Genomic DNA, 22,500 nt, shown 5'->3' with positions numbered 1-22,500 from the left:
ATATTAAAAGGGATCTTTACGCTCCTTTTTCTAAAGGCGGTGAATTTATTTATTAGAGATATTTATATTTTGTAGAAAGATTATATATTCACATCAGTCCATGCCTTAAAGGAGTTTACAATCTTAGGGCCAGATTCATGTAGAAGTGCGGCGCCGTAACGTATCGTAGATATGTTACACCGCCGCAAGTTTTCATCGCAAGTACCTGATTCACAAAGCACTTGCAATGAAAACCTACGCTGGCGGCCTCCGGCGTAAGCCCGCGTAATTTAAAGGGGCGTGTGCCATTTAAATTAGGCGCGCTCCCGCGCCGGACCTACTGCGCATGCTCCGTTCCGAAATTCCCGCCGTGCTTTGCGCAAAGTGATGTAATTTTTTCCAAACGGTGACGTGCGTAGCGTACTTTCGTATTCCCGGATGTCTTACGCAAACGACGTTGATTTTTACATTTCGACGCGGGAACGACGGCCATACTTTATACAGCACATACGTGTGCTGTGTAAAGTTAGGGCACCCAAAACTACGACTAAATTTGCGAAGGGAAACTAGACTAGCAGTGATGTAGCGAACGCGGTACTGCATCCTAAGATCCGACAGTGTAAAACAATTACACCTGTCGGATCTTTTGGCTATCTATGCGTAACTGATTCTATGAATCAGTCGCATAGATACTCTGAGAGATACGACGGAGTATCTGAGATACTCTGTCGTATCTCCTTTGTGAATCTGGGCCTTAGATCCCTATCCCAATGTATACAACCCCAATTCCAAAAAAAGTTGGGATGCTTTATATAAGCTACATAAAGAACAGAATGCATTGATTTGCAAAACTCACAAAACCATATTTTATTCACAACAGAAAACACAGCAAATGTTTAAACAGAGAAAATGTACAATTTAAAATAAAAAAAGACAATCTTGAAACTGATGACAGCAACACGCAGGGCTTGACAAATTTGCTTGGAATCTAGGAGCCAGCTAAAAAGGTTAGGAGCCAGGAATGCTCCCCGTCCCGCCGAGCTCGAGCGCAGAAGTGCCCGCATATGAAAGCGGTGTACAAACCACACATGTGAGGCACCGCCGTGATTGGTAGAGCGAGAGCAATAATTCTAGCCTTTGACCTCCTCTGTAACTCAAAAGACGCAACCTGTAGAATTTTTTTAACGTCGCCTATGGAGATTTTAAAGGGTAAAGGTTTGTCGCCATTCCACGAGCGGACGCAATTTTGAAGCGTGACATGTTGGGTATCAATTTACCCGGTGTAACATTATCTTTCATAATAAAAAAAAAATATTGGGCTAACTTTACTAATTCGAGTCGCAATTGCGATCCTGCGCCCGGGGTTTGTCAAACCCTGGCAACACGTCTCAAAAAAGTTGGAACAGGGCAGCAAAGACTGGCAAAGTAGGTGGTACTAACAAGGAAGGCGAGAGCTCACACCCTTGGTACCGGTGCCCCGCCCCCGCGGCGCGCTTGTCCATTGTCGAACCTGGGAGCTCCATGGCAGGTGCCAGCCGGTAGAGGGGAAGGAGACGAAGAAGAACGGACACATGTCCGCTCTCCTCCATTTCTTCTTGTGACCCGCTGAGCAACATCGCCGACGTCACTTCCGGGTCAAGCTCTCCATGTCCCCGGCTAGCTCAGCCGGGAAATAATGTTTTGCAATGCGGTTTGCATTGCAAAACATTTAGTGGAGCAAAAGGGAAACCTGCAGGGTCTTTTAGACCCCCCATATCTCAAAGAGCACCCGTCACCTAAAAATCACCACAAAGGGGCCTTTTTGTCCCCTATGTGATGAAAAAAGTTAAGAAAAAAAAAACTTAAAAAGATTTTTTGTACTCACCGTAAAATCTTTTTCTCTGCCGTCTCTGGACAGACACAGCTCGTTAAATCTTAACATTTGGGTTATGTTCCTGTTCATAGGAGAGGACGCCTAATCCTCTCTTATGAACAGAAAAGAGAAAATACCCCAAGCAAATAACCCCCCCCCATACACTCTCATGAACATAAAACACATACGTCGGGTTTATGGCAAAAAAATAGGTTTTTAACTTGTAAAAAAACACATCTGAAAAAAGAGGCTCGATCCTTAAAGTGGAGTTTCCATCAAAAAAAAAATATTTTCATTATTGTGCTCATTAGACCAAAAAAAAAAAAAAATATATATATATGTTTTACTCACCTGAAAATGCCTGTTGCTATACGGTCCCACGAAATCTGCTTTCGGAATCACCTAGGATTCTGACGTCATCTCCCTCGGCTCCTCAGCAGGCTAATGCTTCTGGGAAATGTGTCATCATTTCCCAGGATGCAGTGCACTACCCCTAGCGCTAGAATCGTGGGACTTCAAAACAGCAAGTGCCGCGTTTCCAGCTTCCTACACCATTACACTACGTTGTTGTTTTTGGTTGCCATCACAACGGCGGGCACGTTAGACGACGCTGCACGTTGATAGCAACCCGAGTGCTTGACAGCGCTGTTGCTGCTGCTGCTGCAATGCGCATGGGCGAGAATTAGCACTCGTCGTGATCGGATTACCGGAAGTGCTTGTGGGCTTCACAATGCCCACAAGCAAAATGACAACGATCTGGACGCAATTTTATAAAGTCTATCTGAATAACTATGCGGAGCGGCGGCAAATTTTAACCTAGTAAGTGACGGTATTTATAGCATCACAAAGATTGATGAAAGGACATACATTTAAAAAACGCAAACTGTGGTTGGAACCCCGCTTTAAGTGGTTAAGCTACCAGCATGTCCTTGAAGTGTGGGAGGAAACTGGAATACCCGGAAGAAACCCACAAATGCACAGGGAGAATATGCAAACCCCATGCAAGATTTGAACTGATGACCCCAGTGCAGCAAGACATAAGTGCTAACCACTAAGCCACTGTGAACAGGTTCCTGCTCTGACTCATTTAGCTGGGTGTATGTCATCTAACATCCTGCCATACAGGTCAATTCACAGACGAGGCTAACCCATATTTCAATACCATGATAGTAAAAGAAAAAAAAAAAAGTACAGTCTAGTACTTGGCACCTGCAGACTGCAAGCGATAAATAAAACATATGTATAATTGATACTTAAAAGAAATATACACAAAATACTATAAAAAGCCTTTTCTAGAGAACCTGTAATGATAGGAATATGGGAGCTGGCATTGTAAAAAGTGCAGGTTCCGGGGCTGAGCAGAGAAATTACCGGCTGTACGCCAATTCCAGGTCAGTGAGTCACTAGATAGTAAAATAACAGGATCAGAACAACAACCCCGGTGATTGCAGCTTTAAAACTTGATTCAGCAATTGTAGCTCATACTCCTCCGTAAATATTAAGGATTTCTAGGTCAGCAAAACATTCCAAAAATAAATCTTCCACTCTGGTTCTGTCTCTGGAAGTCGCTGCAATTGGAAGCCAATTAGTTTACATTTTTCGGCTCATGGAAGACATGTAGCCGGGAGAGCGGACACCAGTGTGCTGCATTACTCACCAAGAACCACTAGGGGGCAAAAAGACACCACGACAGCAACTCTGGCAACAAGTGATTTTTCAAAACAGGCTGGTGAACGGCGTACCGTTACTGAAGACCGGGAACCACTTGGTTGAAATTTAATCTGTAAAGACCGTTATTAAAGGAACCCTAGCTTTAAAAAAAAAAAATTACATTACAATTTTCTATGAAAAATGGTTCTACCATATATAAAGCCCATTCACATCACAACAAGCGTCATAAACACAAACTGTGGTGTGTTGCAGTACAAAGTTAACCACTTCAGCCCCGTAAGGTTTTACCCTCTTCCTGACCAGGCCATTTTTTGTGATACCGCACTGTGTTACTTTAACTGATAATTGCGCGGTCGTGCAACATTGTACCCAAATAAAATTAACGTTCTTTTTTCACCACAAATAGAGCTTTTTGGTGGTATTCAATTACCTCTGCGTTTTTTTTTTTTTTTTCGCGCTTAAGAGGAAAAAAAAAAACAATAATTTTGAAAAGAAAATTGTTTTACTTTCTGCTAAAAAACACACACACATATACATACATATACATACACATATGTATAATATGTATTAAAACTATGAGATATTTTGATGACTTTTATTTTATTAACTAGTAATGGCGGCAATCGCGACTTATAGTGGAACTGCGACATTGCGGCGGACAAATTGGACACAAAGTGACACTTGACACTTTTTAGCGGGCCAGTGACATCATTCACATTTACACAGCGATCAGTGCTATAAAAATGCACCGATTGCTGTATGTGACTGGCAGTAAAGGGGTTAAGTGTGTCCTAGGGAGTAATTCTGTTAGGGGGGTGTGGCTACGAGTGACACATCACTGAACGCTGCTCCCGATGAGAGGCACTAGGCAGAACGGGGAGATGTTGTGTTTACACTGGCCTCTCCCCATTCTGCAGCTCTGTGACCCCAATCGCGTGAAACCGGCAGACATCGATTCCACGGGTCCTACGGGCACGGAGTTCGGGAAATTCAAAGTGACATAAATATACGTCACTTTGCCCAGTCGTGTCATTCTGCCGACGTATATGTTCATGAGCCGGTCGTTAACCGGTTAAAGGAGTTGCGTTTTATCTCAATGCATTAGGATAAAAAGCCTTGTGTGTAGCAGCCTCCCCAGCACCCCCAATACTTACCTGAGCCTCCTCTCTGTCCAGCAATGTCCACGACATCCGGGACTCTCCCTCTTGATTGGCTCCCACAGTTGTTAGTCTGCTAGCCAACTACTCCAAACTATAACTGGTCCTTGCAGAAAGGTGCACATGGAAGGGCAATGAACATCAGAAACTTAACAGGGACACCTTCTGCAGATCAGAACGGCAGAACGTTTTGAATGCTGTGCGGAAAATGCGAATGGATTGCGGGTTTCACGTACCGTGTTCTAATGTGAACCGAGACATAGAGCCCATTGATACCAAGTGCACTGCGACGGTGCTGGACAGCCAAATTCCAGCACAAGACAGAGCAAAAAGCCTTGTTTTTTGTTTGTTTTTGAGGGAGCTGCGGTGGCTCAACGCGATTGGCACTGCGCTGACAAGCCATTCACCACTGCAGCTAGGGGTTCGGATCCTGGTCTCGGCTACATGTGAATTGAGTTTGGTGGTCTCAGCCCGGCTCCCGGTGGGTGTGCTATGCGAGGTAAGCCTGCGCTTAGTACGCCCACCCCCCTCCCACAAAAACCACCACACTTACACGCACTCGAAATTGGGTTAACATGCATGCACTTTGACCACGCGGTCTCTAAAAAGAGAGGCGAAGGACTAACGGGGCTGGTTGAGCGGGCAAATCCTCTCACTCCCTTATAGGGAGTCCCTCTGCCCCGTTGGGCTTCAAAGCGGAGCAGGTAGGGCGGGCTGTGTGGGAGGACCCCCTCACACACCCGCCATTGCCACCCGGGGCATGGAGAAAGGTGGCAGATTGCCTCTGGGGGAGGCCTGCCTACTCCCAACTCCTGCAGTCCGGCTCCTCTCTCGAGTACACTCACAAAATACACTTAAAAAAAAAAAAAAAAAAAAAAAAGCCTCGTTTTCAATTATGCCCGTTCATGCCACCATGCTGCCGTGGTGTGCACAGAAAAGGATGGCATAATGCCGCTTCATAAAGGGGACGTATACATACGTCCTTTTGCCTGCCCGTGCCATTCTGCCGATGTATATCTGCGCGCAGCGTTCGGCATGTGGTTAAATGCTCCGATACTTGCACAAGGGGGCTGATGCCACAGGAAATCTTGGGACATGAAGTCTCCCTCCCCCAAATTACCTACCTGAGCTCCTCTCTCCAGCAAAGTCCATGAACCCCTCAGCCATCCAGTACACTCCTCCCAAGTGGCTGAGACCGAGCAGCGCCACTATTGGCTCACGCGGATTTCAATCAAGTCAGTCAGCCAATCAGGTGAGAGAGGGGGCGGGGCTAGTTCGGGGCTCTGTGTCTGAATGGATTGGCTTGGGTGGCAACCTGTAGCAAGCTGCTGGCTGAGGGTCACTCAAAGGAGGGAGGGGCTAGGAGCAGCAAAGAGGGGTCCGAGAAGAGGAAGATCCGGGTTGCCCTGTGCAAAACTAGAGGAGACAGGTATAACAGGTTTTTTATTTTTTTTTAAAAAAGCGAGCCTTTACAATCACTTTAAAGAGGTTAAGAAAAAACTTCTGTATCATAGGATCACCCCATCATACATATCGTGCAGGCAGTCCTATGCACAGACACAGCCGCTGCTCCTAATTTTACATTCCTGCAGGTGCCTGGCCCCAGACGCAGACTGTGTGAATTTGGGTCCATGCACCTGCACAGATGTCAGACTGGGGGCAGTGCCTGTGTCTGTGCAACAGCTGCATCCTAATAGACATCAATGGGACTTCCCGCACAGGAATGCACGGAATGCCTATGCAGGTAAATACGGCCCTCACTTGGGGTATGCATCGATATGCCCCCCCATGGGAATGAGGCCTGAGAATACTTTAACCACTTAAGGACCACTGCACGACGATATACAGCGACAGAATGGCACAGCTGGGCACAAGGGCGTACAGGTACGTCCCCTTTAAGAGCCCAGCCGTGGGTAGCAAGCGTGGCGGCGCGCTCGCGACCCGGTCTGAAACTCGGTGACCGCACCCAATCGCCACCGATGTCCCGCGATCAGGACACAGGAGCTGAAGAACGGGGAGAGGCGAGTGTAAACAAACCTTCCCCGTTCCCTGTGGCTCGTCACTGATCGTCTGTTCCCTGTCATAGGGAACGACGATCAGTGACGTCACACGTCCAGGCACGCCCCCCTACAGTTAGAAAAAACACATTAGGTCACACTTAACCCTTTATCACCCTAGTGGTTAACCCCTTCACTGCCATTGTAATTTTCACAGTAATCAGTGCATGTTTATAGCACTTTGCGTTGTGAAAAGGACAATGGTCCCAAAAATGTGGCAAAAGTGTCCGATGTGTCCGCCATAATGTCGCAGTCACGAAAAAAAACTGATCGCCGCCAAAAAAAATAAACATTAAATAAAAATGCAATAAAACCATCCCCTATTTTGTAAACGCTATAAATTTTGCGCAAACCAATCAATAAACGCTTATTGCGATTTTTTTTTACCAAAAATATGTAGAAGAATACGTATCGGCCTAAACTAAGGGGGGAAAATAATTATATATTTTTGGGGGATATTTATTATAGCAATAACTTAAAGCGGGAGTTCACCCATTTAAAAAAAAAAAAAAAATCTCCCCTTAGCTTCCTGCTCGTTCGGTCTAGGGGAATCAGCTATTTATATTAAAATATGAGCAGTACTTACCCGTTTTCGAGCTGCATCTTTTTCCGTCGCTTCCGGGTATGGGTCTTCGGGAGCGGGCGTTCCTTCTTGATTGACATTCTTCCGAGAGGCTTCCGACGGTCGCATCCATCGCGTCACTCGTAACCGAAAGAAGCCGAACGTCGGTGCGGCTCTATACTGCGCCTGCGCACCGACGTTCGGCTTCTTTCGGAAAATCGTGACGCGATGGATGCGACCGTCGGAAGCCTCTCGGAAGCCTGTCAATCAAGAAGGAACACCCATTCCCGAAGCCCATACCCGGAAGTGACGGAGAGGATGCGTCTCGTAAACGGGTAAGTACTGCACATATTTTAAAATAAATAGCCGATTCCCCTAGTAATAACGAGCAGGAATCTAAGGGGGAAAAGTGCCCTCTAAGGGTGAACCCCCGCTTTAAAAAATACTGCTTTTTTTTTTCAAAATTGTCGCTCTATTTTTGTTTATAGCTCAAAAAATAAAAACCGCAGAGGTGATCAAATACCACCAAAAGAAAGCTCTATTTGTGGGGAAAAAAGGACGCCAATTTTGTTTGGGTCACGTCGCACGACCGTGCAATTGTCAGTTAAAGCGATACAGTGCCGAATCGCAAAAAGGGGCCAGGTCCTTAACCTGCATAAAGGTCCGGGTCTTAACCGGTTAATAGAACTTCTGCTTCGTACCATTTTAAAAAGGCATGGAACCCCCAAAAAGAGTGAAGACGTGTTTCCACTGAACTTGTGTTATTTTAATGTGGTCAGTTTAGATGCAAGAGAGTTTTTCTTTATTAGGGAAAGCACCGCCCGACCACCGAATAAAACACACCCGTATACGCTGCCCTACTTCTGAGTCCTCTGTGGTTTCAGAACAGTCCGGGATGGCAGATCAGACCGGCAGACTTCTTAGAAGCAAGTGTGATTATTATCAGGTGAAAATTTTGTTATTGTAAAATCATGACAGCGAGCGCACACTTTGCGCCATGAAAGTACTCGAGCTGTGCCTGCTCTCCCTCCAAGATGTGTCCCGGCCACAAAGAGCTCTCTATTGCCAGGAATAAAAGCAGTTTTCATCACACCAAAAGGCCAATCTCCTTGCTTGTTGCCTGAACGATGACTCTGCAGTTCTGTTGTGCTTTTTTTTTTTTTTTTTCTTGGCGACTGTGCAAAGAAAACAGAGTGCGAGGCGGGGAGGGGGAGCGCCGATTCTAGACTTGCAAATGCTGATATTTCCAGAAATAATCTGGGGATTTGAACTCTGAGATTTGTAAGAAATCTAACGGTTTCCTGTGTGTAAAGATCTAAAGAACAGGAGAATGCGGGCGAACGTTTATCGACGTACGGCTAATCGAAGGCGTGGAGATCATGTATAGGATATGGAGGACATCAAGATCCACAACAGCATTAAATACAAATTACAGCCTTCTTTAACCACTTCCATACCGGGCCTATTCTGGCACTTCTCTCCTACATGCAAAAATCATATTTTTTTTTTTGCTAGAAAATTACTCAGAACCCCCAAACACTATATATGTTTTTTTTAGCAGACACCCTAGGGAATAAAATGGCGGTCATTGCAACTTTTTATCTCACACGGTATTTGCGCAATAATTTTTCAAACGCCTTTTTTAGGGGAAAAAACGGTTTCATGAATAAAAAAAAATAACAAAAAACAGTAAAAAGTTAGCCCAATTATTTTCTATAATGTGAAAGATGAAGTTACGCCGAGTAAATAGATACCCAACATGTCACGCTTTAAAATTGCGCACACTCATGGAATGGCGCCACACTTCAGTACTTAAAAATCTCCATAGGCGTCGTATATTTTTTTTGTTGCGAGTCCCGCGGGAGTGGGCGTTCCTAACATGGCGGTGATTGACGTTTTGACTAAAAAACGAGCTCCCCCCGTCGCGTAAGCAGTGTCACGATTGGCGGAAGGAGCCGAACGGCGAGTCGGCGCTATACTGCGCCTGCGCATCGCCGTTCGGCTCCTTTCGCCGGTCGTGACGCGGCTTACGCGGCAGGGGGGAGCTCATTTTTTAGTCAAAACGTCAATCACCGCCATGTTAGGAACGCCCACTCCCGCGGGACTCGCAACCCGGAGGACACGGGTGAATAGCTGTACCCAGGTATGTACAGCAGCAAAAAAAAAATTAAAGGCATAATCGTATTGTAATGCGGGGGGGGCAGTGTAATAGGGGAAAGTCGTTTTTATGGGTGAACCACCGCTTTAAGTTTTAGTTGTATTTTAGTTAACTAAAATAGTGTTAATTTAGTTGATGAAAATATTTTAGTTGACCAAACGCTGCACAGCACCATGTCCTAGTATAATACCACTGGCAGCCTGTCGATGCATACGATTCTTTATGAATACACGGTCTTCTTGGATCTCCTGGAGTATGTGACTGAGATATATCTCAGGCAGTTGCGTGCGCAGGGCATATTCAGAGCAGAATGGCACGGCTGGGCACAAGCACGTACCTGTACTTCCTCTTTAAGTGCCCAGCCGTGGGTCACGGCCGCGCGACTCGGTCCGAAGCGCCGCGGGACCCGATCGCCGCTGGAGTCCCGCGATCGGTCCCCGGAGCTGAAGAACTGGGAGAGCGGTGTGTAATCACAGCTTCCCCGTTCTTCACAGTGGCAGCTTCACTGATCGTGTGTTCCCTAATATAGGGAAACACGATCAATGACGTCGTCCAGCCCCGCCCCCCTACAGTTAGAAAAACATATGAGGTCACACATAACCCCGACAGCGCCCCCCTAGTGGTTAACTCCTAAACTGCACTGTCATTTTCACAGTAAACAATGCATTCTTATAGTATTTTTTGCTGTGAAAATGACAATGGTCCCAAAAATGTGTCAAAATTGTCCGATGTGTCCGCCATAATGTCGCATTCACGAAAAAAAAAAAAAAAAAAAAAAAACGCTGATCGCCGCCATTAGTAGTAAAAAAAAAAAAATTTATAAAAATGCAATAAAACGATCTCCTATTTTGTAAATGCTATAAATTTCCTTTACCTGCATAAAGGTCCAGGTCTTAAGTGATTAAAGCGGGGGTTCACCCTATCGACGAAAAAAAAAAAATTTTTTTTTCTTTTACCATAAAATCAGGCATTGTAGCGCGAGCTACAGTATGCCTGTCCCGAATTTTTTACCCCCGTACTCACCTTGTACGCGTAGATCGAAGATACCGGGGAATGGGCGTGCCTATGGAGACGGAGGATGATTGACGGCCGGCTCTGGCGCGTCACGCTTCTCCGGAAATAGCCGAAATAGGCTTGGTCTTCACGACGCGTGCGCATAGCCTGTGCGCAGGCGCCGTGAAGAGCCGAGACCTACTCCGGCTGTCTTCGGGGAGAGTGACGTGCGGGGGCCCTCTCCCGCCACCGATAACGGCGATCTTGCGGCGAATCCGCCGCGGAGACCGCCGTTATCGTTTACAGGACCGTTGACACTAAAGATGGATACCTCGGTTGTGGCAGCAGCTGCTGCCGTTACCGAGATATCCATTTTTAAAGTGCCGACGTAAATGTACATGAGCGGGTCTGGAAGTGGTTAAAGAATGTTCTGTATAGAACCTCATGTACTCTGAGACCATGTCTAATATGCTTTTACCAATGTTTTTTGTTTTCTGTTGAAGTGTACATTTATTGTGCATCCCCCCTTTTTCTTTCTGATACCCCAAAAAAATTCATTTCATTTTAGTAAAAAAAAATGTTTTATACAGTACAGACCAAAAGTTTGGACACACCTTTTTCTTTATTTTCATGACTATGGAAATTGTAGATTCACACTGAAGGCATCAAAACTATGAAGTAACACATGTGGAATTATACATAACAAAAAATTGTGAAACAACTGAAAATATATTTCATATTCTAGGTTCTTCCACCTTTTGCAGCAGACACATCTCTAGAACTGGTAAGAAGAGACTGTGTGAATCAGGCCTTCATGGTAGAATATCTGCTAGGAAACCACTGCTAAAGAAAGGCAACAAGCAGAAGAGACTTGTTTGGGGTAAAGAACACAAGGGATGGACATTAGACCAGTGGAAATCTGTGTTTTGGTCTGATGAGTCCAAACTTGAGATCTTTGGTTCCAACCCCCGTGTCTTTGTGCAACGCAGAAAAGGTGAACGGATGGACTCTACATGCCTGGTTCCCACTGTGAAGCATGGAGGAGGAGGTGTGATGGTGTGGGGGTGATTTGCTGGTGACACTGTTGGGGATTTAATCAAAATTGAAGGCATACTGAACCAGCATGGCTACCACAGCATCTTGCAGCGGCATGCTATTTCATCCGGTTTGCGTTTAGTTGAACCATCATTTATTTTTCAACAGGACAATGACCCCAAACACACCTCCAGGCTGTGTAAGGGCTATTTCACCAAGAAGGAGAGTAATGGGGTGCTGCGCCAGGTGACTACATCTTGAAGCTCATCAAGAGAATGCCAAGAGTGTGCCAAGCAGTAGTCAAAGCAAAAGGTGGCTACTTTGAAGAACCTAGAATATGAAATATATTTTCAGTTGTTTCACACTTTTTTGTTATGTATAATTCCACATGTGTTAATTCATAGTTTTGATGCCCTCAGTGTGAATCTACAATTTTCATAGTCATGAAAATAAAGAAAACTCTTTGAATGAGTAGGTGTGTCCAAACTTTTGGTCTGTACTGAGATTATATATATATATATATATATATATATATATATATATATATACACATACATATATATATATATATATATACACATACATATATATATATATATATACATATATATATATATACATACATGTGACGGTATCGGTATGATATCCCCGTCAACGTTCCCTTCTTCCCATAACGAAAATCACCCCAATAGTCCACGAGGAGGGATATCCCTGGAATCGCCCAGAAAGCCACACATGCCAAGCTTACTGCTGGAACCAAGACACTTTATTGACACAAAAACTCAGCTTATATGTGGTTACAGCCTGTTAGGAACGCCCCCCTCACACAGTGGGGTTTCCCATACAGATTATAGGAGACAAGTCGGAGCCGACCATGCAGACACGTTTCTTTAGATAAAGACATCAGGGGAGTTAATTAATACACTGAAGCAATCAGAATAATTAACATACTACTTCTCTAATCATTTAGCCTGATGATACAATACACATCTTTTAAGGGTAAACACAGATCTTCTTTACACAACACAATAGATCAATTAACCTTTAGAATAGTGAGGGGACATTAGCACGTCAATAACCGGTCAGAGGAATGAATCACACATGAAATTCCTTTCTACCTCTACCCATGGCTAGCAGGGAGCAGTATACTGAGACATATAGGCAAATGTATCACAATACATATACATATACACATATACATATACACATATACACACACACACACACACATATATACATATACACACACACACACACACACAGTGCCTTGCGAAAGTATTCGGCCCCTTTGAACTTTGCAACCTTTTGCCCATTCCTCCTTGCAAAACCGCTCGAGCTCAGTGAGGTTGGATGGAGAGCGTTTGTGAACAGCAGTTTCAGTTCTTTCCACAGATTCTCGATTGGATTCAGGTCTGGACTTAGACTTGGCCATTCTAACACCTGGATATGTTTATTTGTGAACCATTCCATTGTAGATTTTGCTTTATGTTTTGGATTATTGTCTTGTTGGAAGACAAATCTCCGTCCCAGTCTCAGGTCTTTTGCAGACTCCATCAGGTTTTCTTCCAGAATGGTCCTGTATTTGGCTCCATCCATCTTCCCATCAATTTTAACCATCTTCCCTGTCCCTGCTGAAGAAAAGCAGGCCCAAACCATGATGCTGCCACCACCATGTTTGACAGTGGGGATGGTGTGTTCAGGGTGATGACCTGTGTTGCTTTTACGCCAAACATAACGTTTTGCATTGTTGCCAAAAAGTTGGATTTTGGTTTCATCTGACCAGAGCACCTTCTTCCACATGTTAGGTGTGTCTCCCAGGTGGCTTGTGGCAAACTTTAAACTACACTTTTTATGGATATCTTTAAGAAATGTCTTTCTTCTTGCCACTCTTCCATAAAGGCCAGATTTGTGATGTATACGACTGATTGTTGTCCTATGGACAGAGTCTCCCACCTCAGCTGTAGATCTCTGCAGTTCATCCAGAGTGATCATGGGCCTCTAGGCTGCATCTCTGATCAGTCTTCTCCTTGTATGAGCTGAAAGTTTAGAGGGACTGCCAGGTCTTCGTAGATTTGCAGTGGTCTGATACTCCTTCCATTTCAATATTATCGCTTGCACAGTGCACCTTGGGATGTTTAAAGCTTGGGAAATCTTTTTGTATTCAAATCCGGCTTTAAACTTCTCCACAACAGTATCTCGGACCTGCCTGGTGTGTTCCTTGTTCTTCATGATGCTCTCTACGCTTTAAACGGACCTCTGAGACTATCACAGTGCAGGTGCATTTATACAGAGACTTGATTACACACAGGTGGATTCTATTTATCATCATTAGTCATTTAGGTCAACATTGGATCATTCAGAGATCCTCACTGAACTTCGTTCCACTTCATGATTGTGTCCCATTTGTTGTTGATTCTTCAAAAAAAATTACAGTTTTATATCTTTATGTTTGAAGCCTGAAATGTGGCAAAAGGTCGCAAAGTTCAAGGGGGCCGATTACTTTCGCAAGGCACTATATATATCTCCCCCATGTTGTTCGTATTACAAGATGTTGTCTATAGCACATTAAACCCCCAAAACCTCCTGCTGCTGGTATTTCAGCCAGGAACTATTTATTCAAACCAGCTCCATTTAATTCTTATACTAAGGGTGAGTGGGCATCAGGAGAATATAAGAACAAGGTCTCATCATAGCACAGCTATAGCAGCAGCAGAATATAAACCATGGAATGCAGAAATAGAGTCCTGTGGGTGTAGGTACTTTCCAGCAAATAAAAAGAAAAGGGAGAGCTCACTGTCCACAATACATTTTTATAGCTCTGCATCATTTTAGCCCAGCCTCTCTCAACGTTTCCAACACAGAGGAACCCTTGAAATAACTTTCCAGCCTCGGGGGAACCCCTGATAAAAATGACTCTATCTACAACTCAGAACACATTAGTGTGATAGTGGGAAGAATTACAGAGAACTAAAAAGATGAGTGGCGTCATTGGGAACTTATCCGAGAGGCAGAACCTTTAGCAACCTCAGGTGGAATTCTGGGTGAGAAACCCTGGTTTTAGCCAGTTGATGCAAAAGCAACATTAAAAAAACAGGAGCTCCGTTTAATAAGAAACAGATGCAAAGAATCTTCTTGTGTATGAGTTTAGTGTAATCCAGTGGACACCTGTATGTAGCATTGTATGCTTGTATGAGAGGCGTTCAAGTCAAACCTAAAATGCAGCACTAATGACGCGTGGACTTTGTCAGTAGTTTATTAAATTTTTTGTCAATTTTTCATTTTTTTACAATGTTTTTTTTTGGGGGAGAGTCTTTTTTTCTTTTACAATTTTCACTTTTAAATATTTATAAAAAAAAATATTATTATTATTCTTCAGCCCTGTTGGGGGTGGGAGGGGGGACTTTGGCAAGATATCCAGGGTCTAAACAGGCCCCTGACAAACCTCCCTTTGAGACAGGGAAAGAGACTAAGGACACAGATTCCCCAGTCTCTCTGCAGCCTCAGCTGCACTTAAGATGAATGGACAGGAGACAGAAGCTCCTCTCCATTCAAAAAAACGGAAGCATCGTAAACACAGGTTACGATGCTCAGTTATGATTCGACAGTCAGTGATCACTGACTGTCCATTCAGAAATGGAAGGAGCCGGTAAATAACAAATTTATCGGCTCCTTCCTCTGCTCTCCATACTGACGACGCGGCGGAGTGGGGGCCGGAGCAGCACGACGCGGCGGAGTGGGGGCCGGAGCAGCACGACGCGGCGGAGTGGGGGCCGGAGCAGCACGACGCGGCGGAGTGGGGGCCGGAGCAGCACGACGCGGCGGAGTGGGGGCCGGAGCAGCACGACGCGGCGGAGTGGGGGCCGGAGCAGCACGACGCGGCGGAGTGGGGGCCGGAGCAGCACGACGCGGCGGAGTGGGGACCGGAGAAGCACGACGCGGCGGAGTGGGGACCGGAGAAGCACGACGCGGCGGAGTGGGGACACAGGGAACAGTCAGGGGTTACTGGTTTGGCAGTGAGGAGAGTTACAAGCACCAATCTCCTTGAATATATTTCAATAAAGCAGCTGAAGGCCACAGGGGGGAGAGGAGACTCTTAGCTGCTTCATTGAAATGTATACAAGGAGATTGATGCTTGTAATCCCCCCACAGTACCGATCACCTCTGATTGGCCGAGTATCGGATCAAGCATCGGAGCATTTGCATAACAGGTACTCGTGCAAATGCTTGGTATCGATACTGATACTAGTATCAGTTCAACCCTAGTTGCTGTAATGTGCACGTAGGGAAATATGGACAAAATGTACAATACCTGTTTTATTGGCCACACTTCCCTAAACAAACGCGTCACTAAACGTACCACTCAGTACAGCGTTCGTTCCCGTCAAGCCGCAACATATTTCACCCTGCAGGAAACGGGGCTCGATGCTGCACCTGAGCCTCCAGATCATTAAAACACCAGTTTGGATGCAAATGCTTAGTATGTGAGTACAATACTTCAGTGATGTGCATGTCATTTTAGGGGTCATTCACACGAGTGGCAGCATTATACCTTGGCTGCTGGTGTCCAATATGAGGGGAGTGGTGCCGATGTATCGCACATACATTTTATTAAATTTTTACTCACTGCAGCAGGTTGCAAAGCTTTGCACCACACTGTGCAAATAAAATAAAAAAGGGGGGGAGAGACGAGCAGCATATACTACCATTTTTAGTGCTGCAACAGTATGAACTGATGCAATAGGACATTGGGGCCAATTGCCTTGTGTATGCATTGGGACTGTGTTGGACAAGGCTGCCCAGAAAAATGCATATGGTACGAATGGGCCCTAAATCGATTTTTCTTGAAAGATGTGCAATTGCACGTTAACCTGAACTCAACTGTTTGTTATGAGATAATATGCACTTCATAATGATAAAGTCTGATCAAGTGGATGTAAACCCGAAATGTTTTATTAATTTTTTTTGATGTCATGATGTAGGAGTATAAGATTTCCTATCATCTGTGCCCAGTCTAATCCAGCTCTGAGCAATCCTCTTATTGTTCAGTGAAATAAAACGGACTTACAGAGAAAAACCTTAGTCCGTTCTTCCCCCTTGCTGTGAGTGACAGGTTATTTACAAATCTCATGCACTGGCCTGGAGACAGGCATTATTTTTCAATACCCACCCCTTTTCTGAAGTCATGTGGTTACTTTTCTGGATTTTGACTGGATGTTGGTGATCATAGCAGAAATTAGTGTAAGCAATACACAGGAGAAAATGCATGTTGACAAGGGGAGTGTAGAGGAGGACGGGGAGTCTACTGACATCACGACTCCACCCACTGAGCTCCAGACAACAGATCCACCCACAGAATCTGCATTTTCAGTTCTTATAACAGACAGAGGGGAGACATTTGACAGGTAAGGATACATGCAGGAGGCATGTATATCCTTATAGATCAGCACTATGGCAGTAGTTTAGAAAGGATGAGAGTGGGTTCACATCCACTTTAAAGCTTATGGACACTTTTGAAAGGGTACAGCGAATGTACTACCATGATGGGGTGTGTGTGTGTGTGTGTGTGTGTGTGTGTGTGTGTGTGTGTGTGTGTGTTTTATTCACATTTTTGCAGATTTTTCTCCCTGTAATTTATTGTTCAGAGGGCACACATAAAAATTCTAAAATTGCTATGTACAGCGGTGGAGCCAAGTGGTTAGCACTTCCACCAGTAGCACTAAGGTCATTGGTTTGAATCCCAACCACAGCATTACCTGCCTGTGTGGATTTCCTCCAGGTACTCTGGTCTCCTCCCATACTCTAAAGACATACTGGTAGGTTAATTGTCTCCTTTCTAAATCGGCCCTATATGTGTATGTATGAATGTGAGTTAGGGACCTTATATTGTAAGCTCCATGAAGGCAGGGACTGGTGTGAATTGTGCCTCATTCATTGGGAGGAATTGTGCCCCATCAATGAGGTCATTGGGAGGAATTGTGCCCCATTCATTGAAGTCATTGGGAGGAATTGTGCCCCATCAATGAGGTCATTGGAGGAATTGTGCCCCATCAATGAGGTCATTGGGAGGAATTGTGCCCCATCAATGAAGTCATTGGGAGGAATTGTGCCCCATTCATTGAAGTCATTGGGAGGAATTGTGCCCCATCATTGAAGTCATTGGGAGGAATTGTGCCCCATCAATGAGGTCTTTGGGAGGAATTGTGCCCCATCATTGAGGTCATTGGGCCCCATCGTTGGTGTCATTGGGAGGAATTGTTCCCCTTCATGTGTCGGGGGGGGGGGGGGGTTATGCCCCATTGTAGTTAATAGATAGAAATCATCCCCAGAGGGCTGGATAAAAAGCAAGCAAGGGGTGCATCTGGCCCCTGGACCACAGTTTGGAGACCATTGGAAATATACAGGCAAACTAATATGGGGCAGTTAATTGTAGTTCCTTTAATTCTGGTTGGTTACTATGAGTTACTGCACTTGGCACAATAGTAATATTTGCATTGCATCATATAATTCCCTTAATAATAAAAAAAAAATAACTTACTAATAAATCCCAGTTGTTCTGTTCCAGCAGTGTGATAGCTTCATCAATATTCTCGATGCCAGTGCATGCCTGAAAGAGAAGAGAATACAAAGGGTTACAGCCGGTTGGACTCTCTAGTTTCATGCTGGCAGCAGAACTTTTGGAGTGCAGCAGAGATCCAGGTAATGTTTTACCAGTCTCTGAACTACATGTGAACTCTAGATCCATACACCAAGCACAGAACGCCTAACACTTTTCCAGCAAAAACTTCAAGACAGGATGCGTTTTGAAGGAAAGAATGGTGTATTTTTTAATAAGCACGTATTTTATGTCATTATAAAATGTGTTTATAGGGAACCTTGCATAAAAATTAAAGTCAAAAACTTTACATCTCTCCTGCAATAAAACTTTGGAGCTGCCTGTTCAAAAACTCCTTTAGAATGTGCATTGAGCTGCACATGCGTCACTTAGTGTACATTTTGGCATGTCTTGATAGCTCCCGTGTGAATGCGCAAGTAGTTACCATATACCGGGCCGGCAGAATCTGTCCCAACAAGAATACTGTGCAAAGATGTCCGCGCCACAGCGGGAGCTCTCAGACCACATTGCTGGAGGGGCGGCAAGTATAAGAGAATTTAGTTCCACTTTAGGGTCTGCTTAACCCCCTTTTCTTTTATTGTGCGTTTTCACTTTTTTTTTTTTTTTTTTTTAGCTCATTTAGTTCTTGCAAGGCCAGCTTAAAGTGTCACTAAAGCCAAATAAAAAAAATTAAAAAAAATTAAAAAAAAAACAATAAATGGTGTATTAGGCCTCATTCACACTACAGGCCGTTCGGGTCCGTCTGTTACAGACTTGAACGGCCGCTCCATGCAATCCTTTGGACATGCTGTCCGTTTTCATCAGATCGCTCCATAGGACACAGCGGTGCCCGACAAGCCCCTCCCCGCTCAGTGAGCAGAGAGAAGCTTGTCATCCGCCGGCTCAGCGGAGATCTGCGGACTGATCTCCCACTGAGCCGACGGGAGCAGGCGGACTCCGTAGCGAGGGAGTCCGCCAAATGTGAATGAGGCCTCACACGCTGTTCATACTAAGTCACTATGAGATTTGTTTTCTTTTTAAAAAAAATTAATCTTCTGTTGTCTATTTCCACCTTTTGTTCAAGCCTCCAATTCAGCTAGGGATTTCGCAGCTGTGGTTAGCAACTCTGCACATGCTCAGTTTTCAGTGAGTTTCTATGCTGAGCATTTCCTCCCTATCACATCTGAGCAGCCCATGTGACTATAGAGTCACACATGTGGGTGTATACACAGTGGTAAATGACAGCCCACCGTCTCCCTCCTCCTCCATGCCCACTAACAAATGGGGGTGGTAAATTCCACGTAGATTGATGGTGGCTTCACCTCCTTTTTATTGTAAAACACAGGCTGACTGGCAAAAACCCACACACGCCATGTTATTACCAAAAACAGTGAAGATCTTATATTAAAATATATATTTGTATGACAATTTAAAAAACTTTTTTTTTTTTAGATTTTTTTAGAAAAAAGGATGTTTTTTTTTTTTTTTTTTTTTAAACATGTGACCAGCAGCAGACGACTAGAAGTCTCCTCCTGCTCATGTTTCCCTGCCGACAGATTGGGAAAGAGCTGGGTCATGTGACAGCTGTATATTGATTAGGGAAAAAAAAAAAAAAAGGTACTTTAATTATTTTAAATTTAAGAAAAATAAAAAAATCTCAGTGCCATTATTCAGATACAGAAATAAAAGCGACAATGTAAATAAAGTGAGCAAGAAACACATTAAGATAAACAAATGGTTTAGAGACTTTACAACCCCTTTAATTACAAAGTCAAATATAATACAATTACGTATATAAAAAAATGTTTTATATTTTTTAAACCATCCATTTCAGTTTCAGTTTTCGGCCAAGTGCATCCTGAATTTGCAGTTTTGGTTTCGGCCCAGAATTTTCATTTCGGTGCACCACCAACTATAACGGCACCCATTGTCAAAGCTCACTATTATCTCACAGTTCAGCTTCAAAACAAGTCCCTGGCATCAAGTACTTCAACTTGGTGAGTATTTTTCTCTTCCTTTTGGCTGGTTGCTGGATACAAATGGGCATCCACTGTCGGGGCAGTACTCCCCTACTATAAACTGGTAAGCAGGTCACTGGAAGGGACACACGGGCCGCATATATAGTTTAGACAGCTGCACCACACTGCCACCCTCCGCACACGTCCGAATTGAACGGTCGGATAAAATCACCACCTTGAGCAACTTGTTGGCGAAGCATTTTGCAAAGATCCTGCCAAGCGCCTCCTTTTGCTCACCATGTGAATTCGGCGTTACAAGGGCACATACACTCCCCGTCACCTGTTCAATTGCTTGGTAACACAAATTGCTAATCAGCCAATCACATGGCAGCAACCCAATGCATTTAGGCATCTAGATGTGGTGAAGGTGACTTGCTGACGTTCAAACCGAGCATCAGAATGGTGAAGAAAGGGAATTTAAGCGACTTTGAAAGTGGCATGGTTGTTTGTGCCAGATGGGCAGGTCTGAGTATTTAAAAAACTGCTGATCTACTGGGATTTCCACGCACAACCAACTCTAATGAATGGACCGAAAAAGAGAAAATATCCAGTGAGCGGTGGTTGTGTGGAGGAAAATGCCATGTTGATGTCAGAGGAGAAAGAGCAGAATGGTTCGAGATGGTAGAAAGAAAAAACGGTAACTCTGAACACACAACACATCGAACCTTGAAGCAGAAGGGCTCCAGCAGCAGAAGACCACACCGGGTGCCACTCCTGTCAGCCAAGAACAGGAAACGGAGGCTACAATTCACACAGGCTCACCAAAATTGCACAATAGAAGAAAAAAAAAAAAAACGTTGCCTGGTCTGATGAGTCTTGATTTCAGCTGCGACATTCAGATTGTACAGTAATAAGAAGAGCCGCCTAAACTGTAGTCCTTGAAGTGTCGTTTATTGGTACATCAGAGTGACAATAAAACAATAAAACTGACGCGTTTCGGCAAGTTTTGATGAATCGGTATTTCCCGCGAAACTAGTCGACCTTGACCAATCATTGATCTGTACAATTGTTTGTTTTGCAATTTTATACATAAACTTTTTATACTATGTTTATTGTATTTCATCAGTACCGAGATATTCCCCCCAAACCAACTGAGTGTGCAGCTTTGGGTTTATCTTCAGCTACTATTCCCTTGCCCCCACTCTCCCCCTTTTCTCTACTGTAACTGGGATGATGGTACGTTTTTATTATTTATCTTTACATGAGGCTATACTCCCCCTTTTTGTTCAACGCTTTACAGCTGCTGGACGGCTGTACACTGCTCTCTACCACCGTGCCGAGGATAGACACATGCCACAGATGGAGGGATAGACACATGCCACAGATGGAGGGATAGACACATGCCACAGATGGAGGGATAGACACATGCCACAGATGGAGGGATAGACACATGCCACAGATGGAGGGATAGACACATGCCACAGATGGAGGGATAGACACATGCCACAGATGGAGGGATAGACACATGCCACAGATGGAGGGATAGACACATGCCACAGATGGAGGGATAGACACATGCCACAGATGGAGGGATAGACACATGCCACAGATGGAGGGATAGACACATGCCACAGATGGAGGGATAGACACATGCCACAGATGGAGGGATAGACACATGCCACAGATGGAGGGATAGACACATGCCACAGATGGAGGGATAGACACATGCCACAGATGGAGGGATAGACACATGCCACAGATGGAGGGATAGACACATGCCACAGATGGAGGGATAGACACATGCCACAGATGAGGGATAGACACATGCCACAGATGAGGGATAGACACATGCCACAGATGAGGGATAGACACATGCCACAGATGAGGGATAGACACATGCCACAGATGGAGGGATAGACACATGCCACAGATGAGGGATAGACACATGCCACAGATGAGGGATAGACACATGCCACAGATGAGGGATAGACACATGCCACAGATGAGGGATAGACACATGCCACAGATGAGGGATAGACACATGCCACAGATGAGGGAAAGACACATGCCACAGATGAGGGATAGACACATGCCACAGATGAGGGATAGACACATGCCACAGATGGAGGGATAGACACATGCCACAGATGGAGGGATAGACACATGCCACAGATGGAGGGATAGACACATGCCACAGATGGAGGGATAGACACATGCCACAGATGGAGGGATAGACACATGCCACAGATGAGGGATAGACACATGCCACAGATGGAGGGATAGACACATGCCACAGATGGAGGGATAGACACATGCCACAGATGGAGGGATAGACACATGCCACAGATGGAGGGATAGACACATGCCACAGATGGAGGGATAGACACATGCCACAGATGGAGGGATAGACACATGCCACAGATGGAGGGATAGACACATGCCACAGATGGAGGGATAGACACATGCCACAGATGGAGGGATAGACA

General features: G+C 44.7%; 1 protein-coding gene across 2 annotated transcripts in view; it reads right to left on the bottom strand.

Annotated features, from left to right (window-relative positions):
• The window catches only part of FAF1 (Fas associated factor 1), a 375,519-nt gene that overhangs the window by 303,551 nt on the left and 49,468 nt on the right, over positions 1 to 22,500 (bottom strand). For both annotated transcript variants that reach the window (XM_040360508.1, XM_040360509.1), the window contains exon 2: positions 18,000 to 18,068. In XM_040360508.1, coding sequence (XP_040216442.1) covers positions 18,000 to 18,068 — 69 coding nt within the window. The remainder of the gene's footprint in view (positions 1 to 17,999; positions 18,069 to 22,500) is intronic.

Source organism: Rana temporaria, chromosome 7 (assembly GCF_905171775.1).
Source record: "Rana temporaria chromosome 7, aRanTem1.1, whole genome shotgun sequence".
In the NCBI taxonomy this organism is placed as follows: domain Eukaryota; kingdom Metazoa; phylum Chordata; class Amphibia; order Anura; family Ranidae; genus Rana; species Rana temporaria.
The sequence above is the reverse complement of the archived record's forward strand: the minus strand, read 5'-3'. Positions and strand labels throughout refer to the sequence as shown.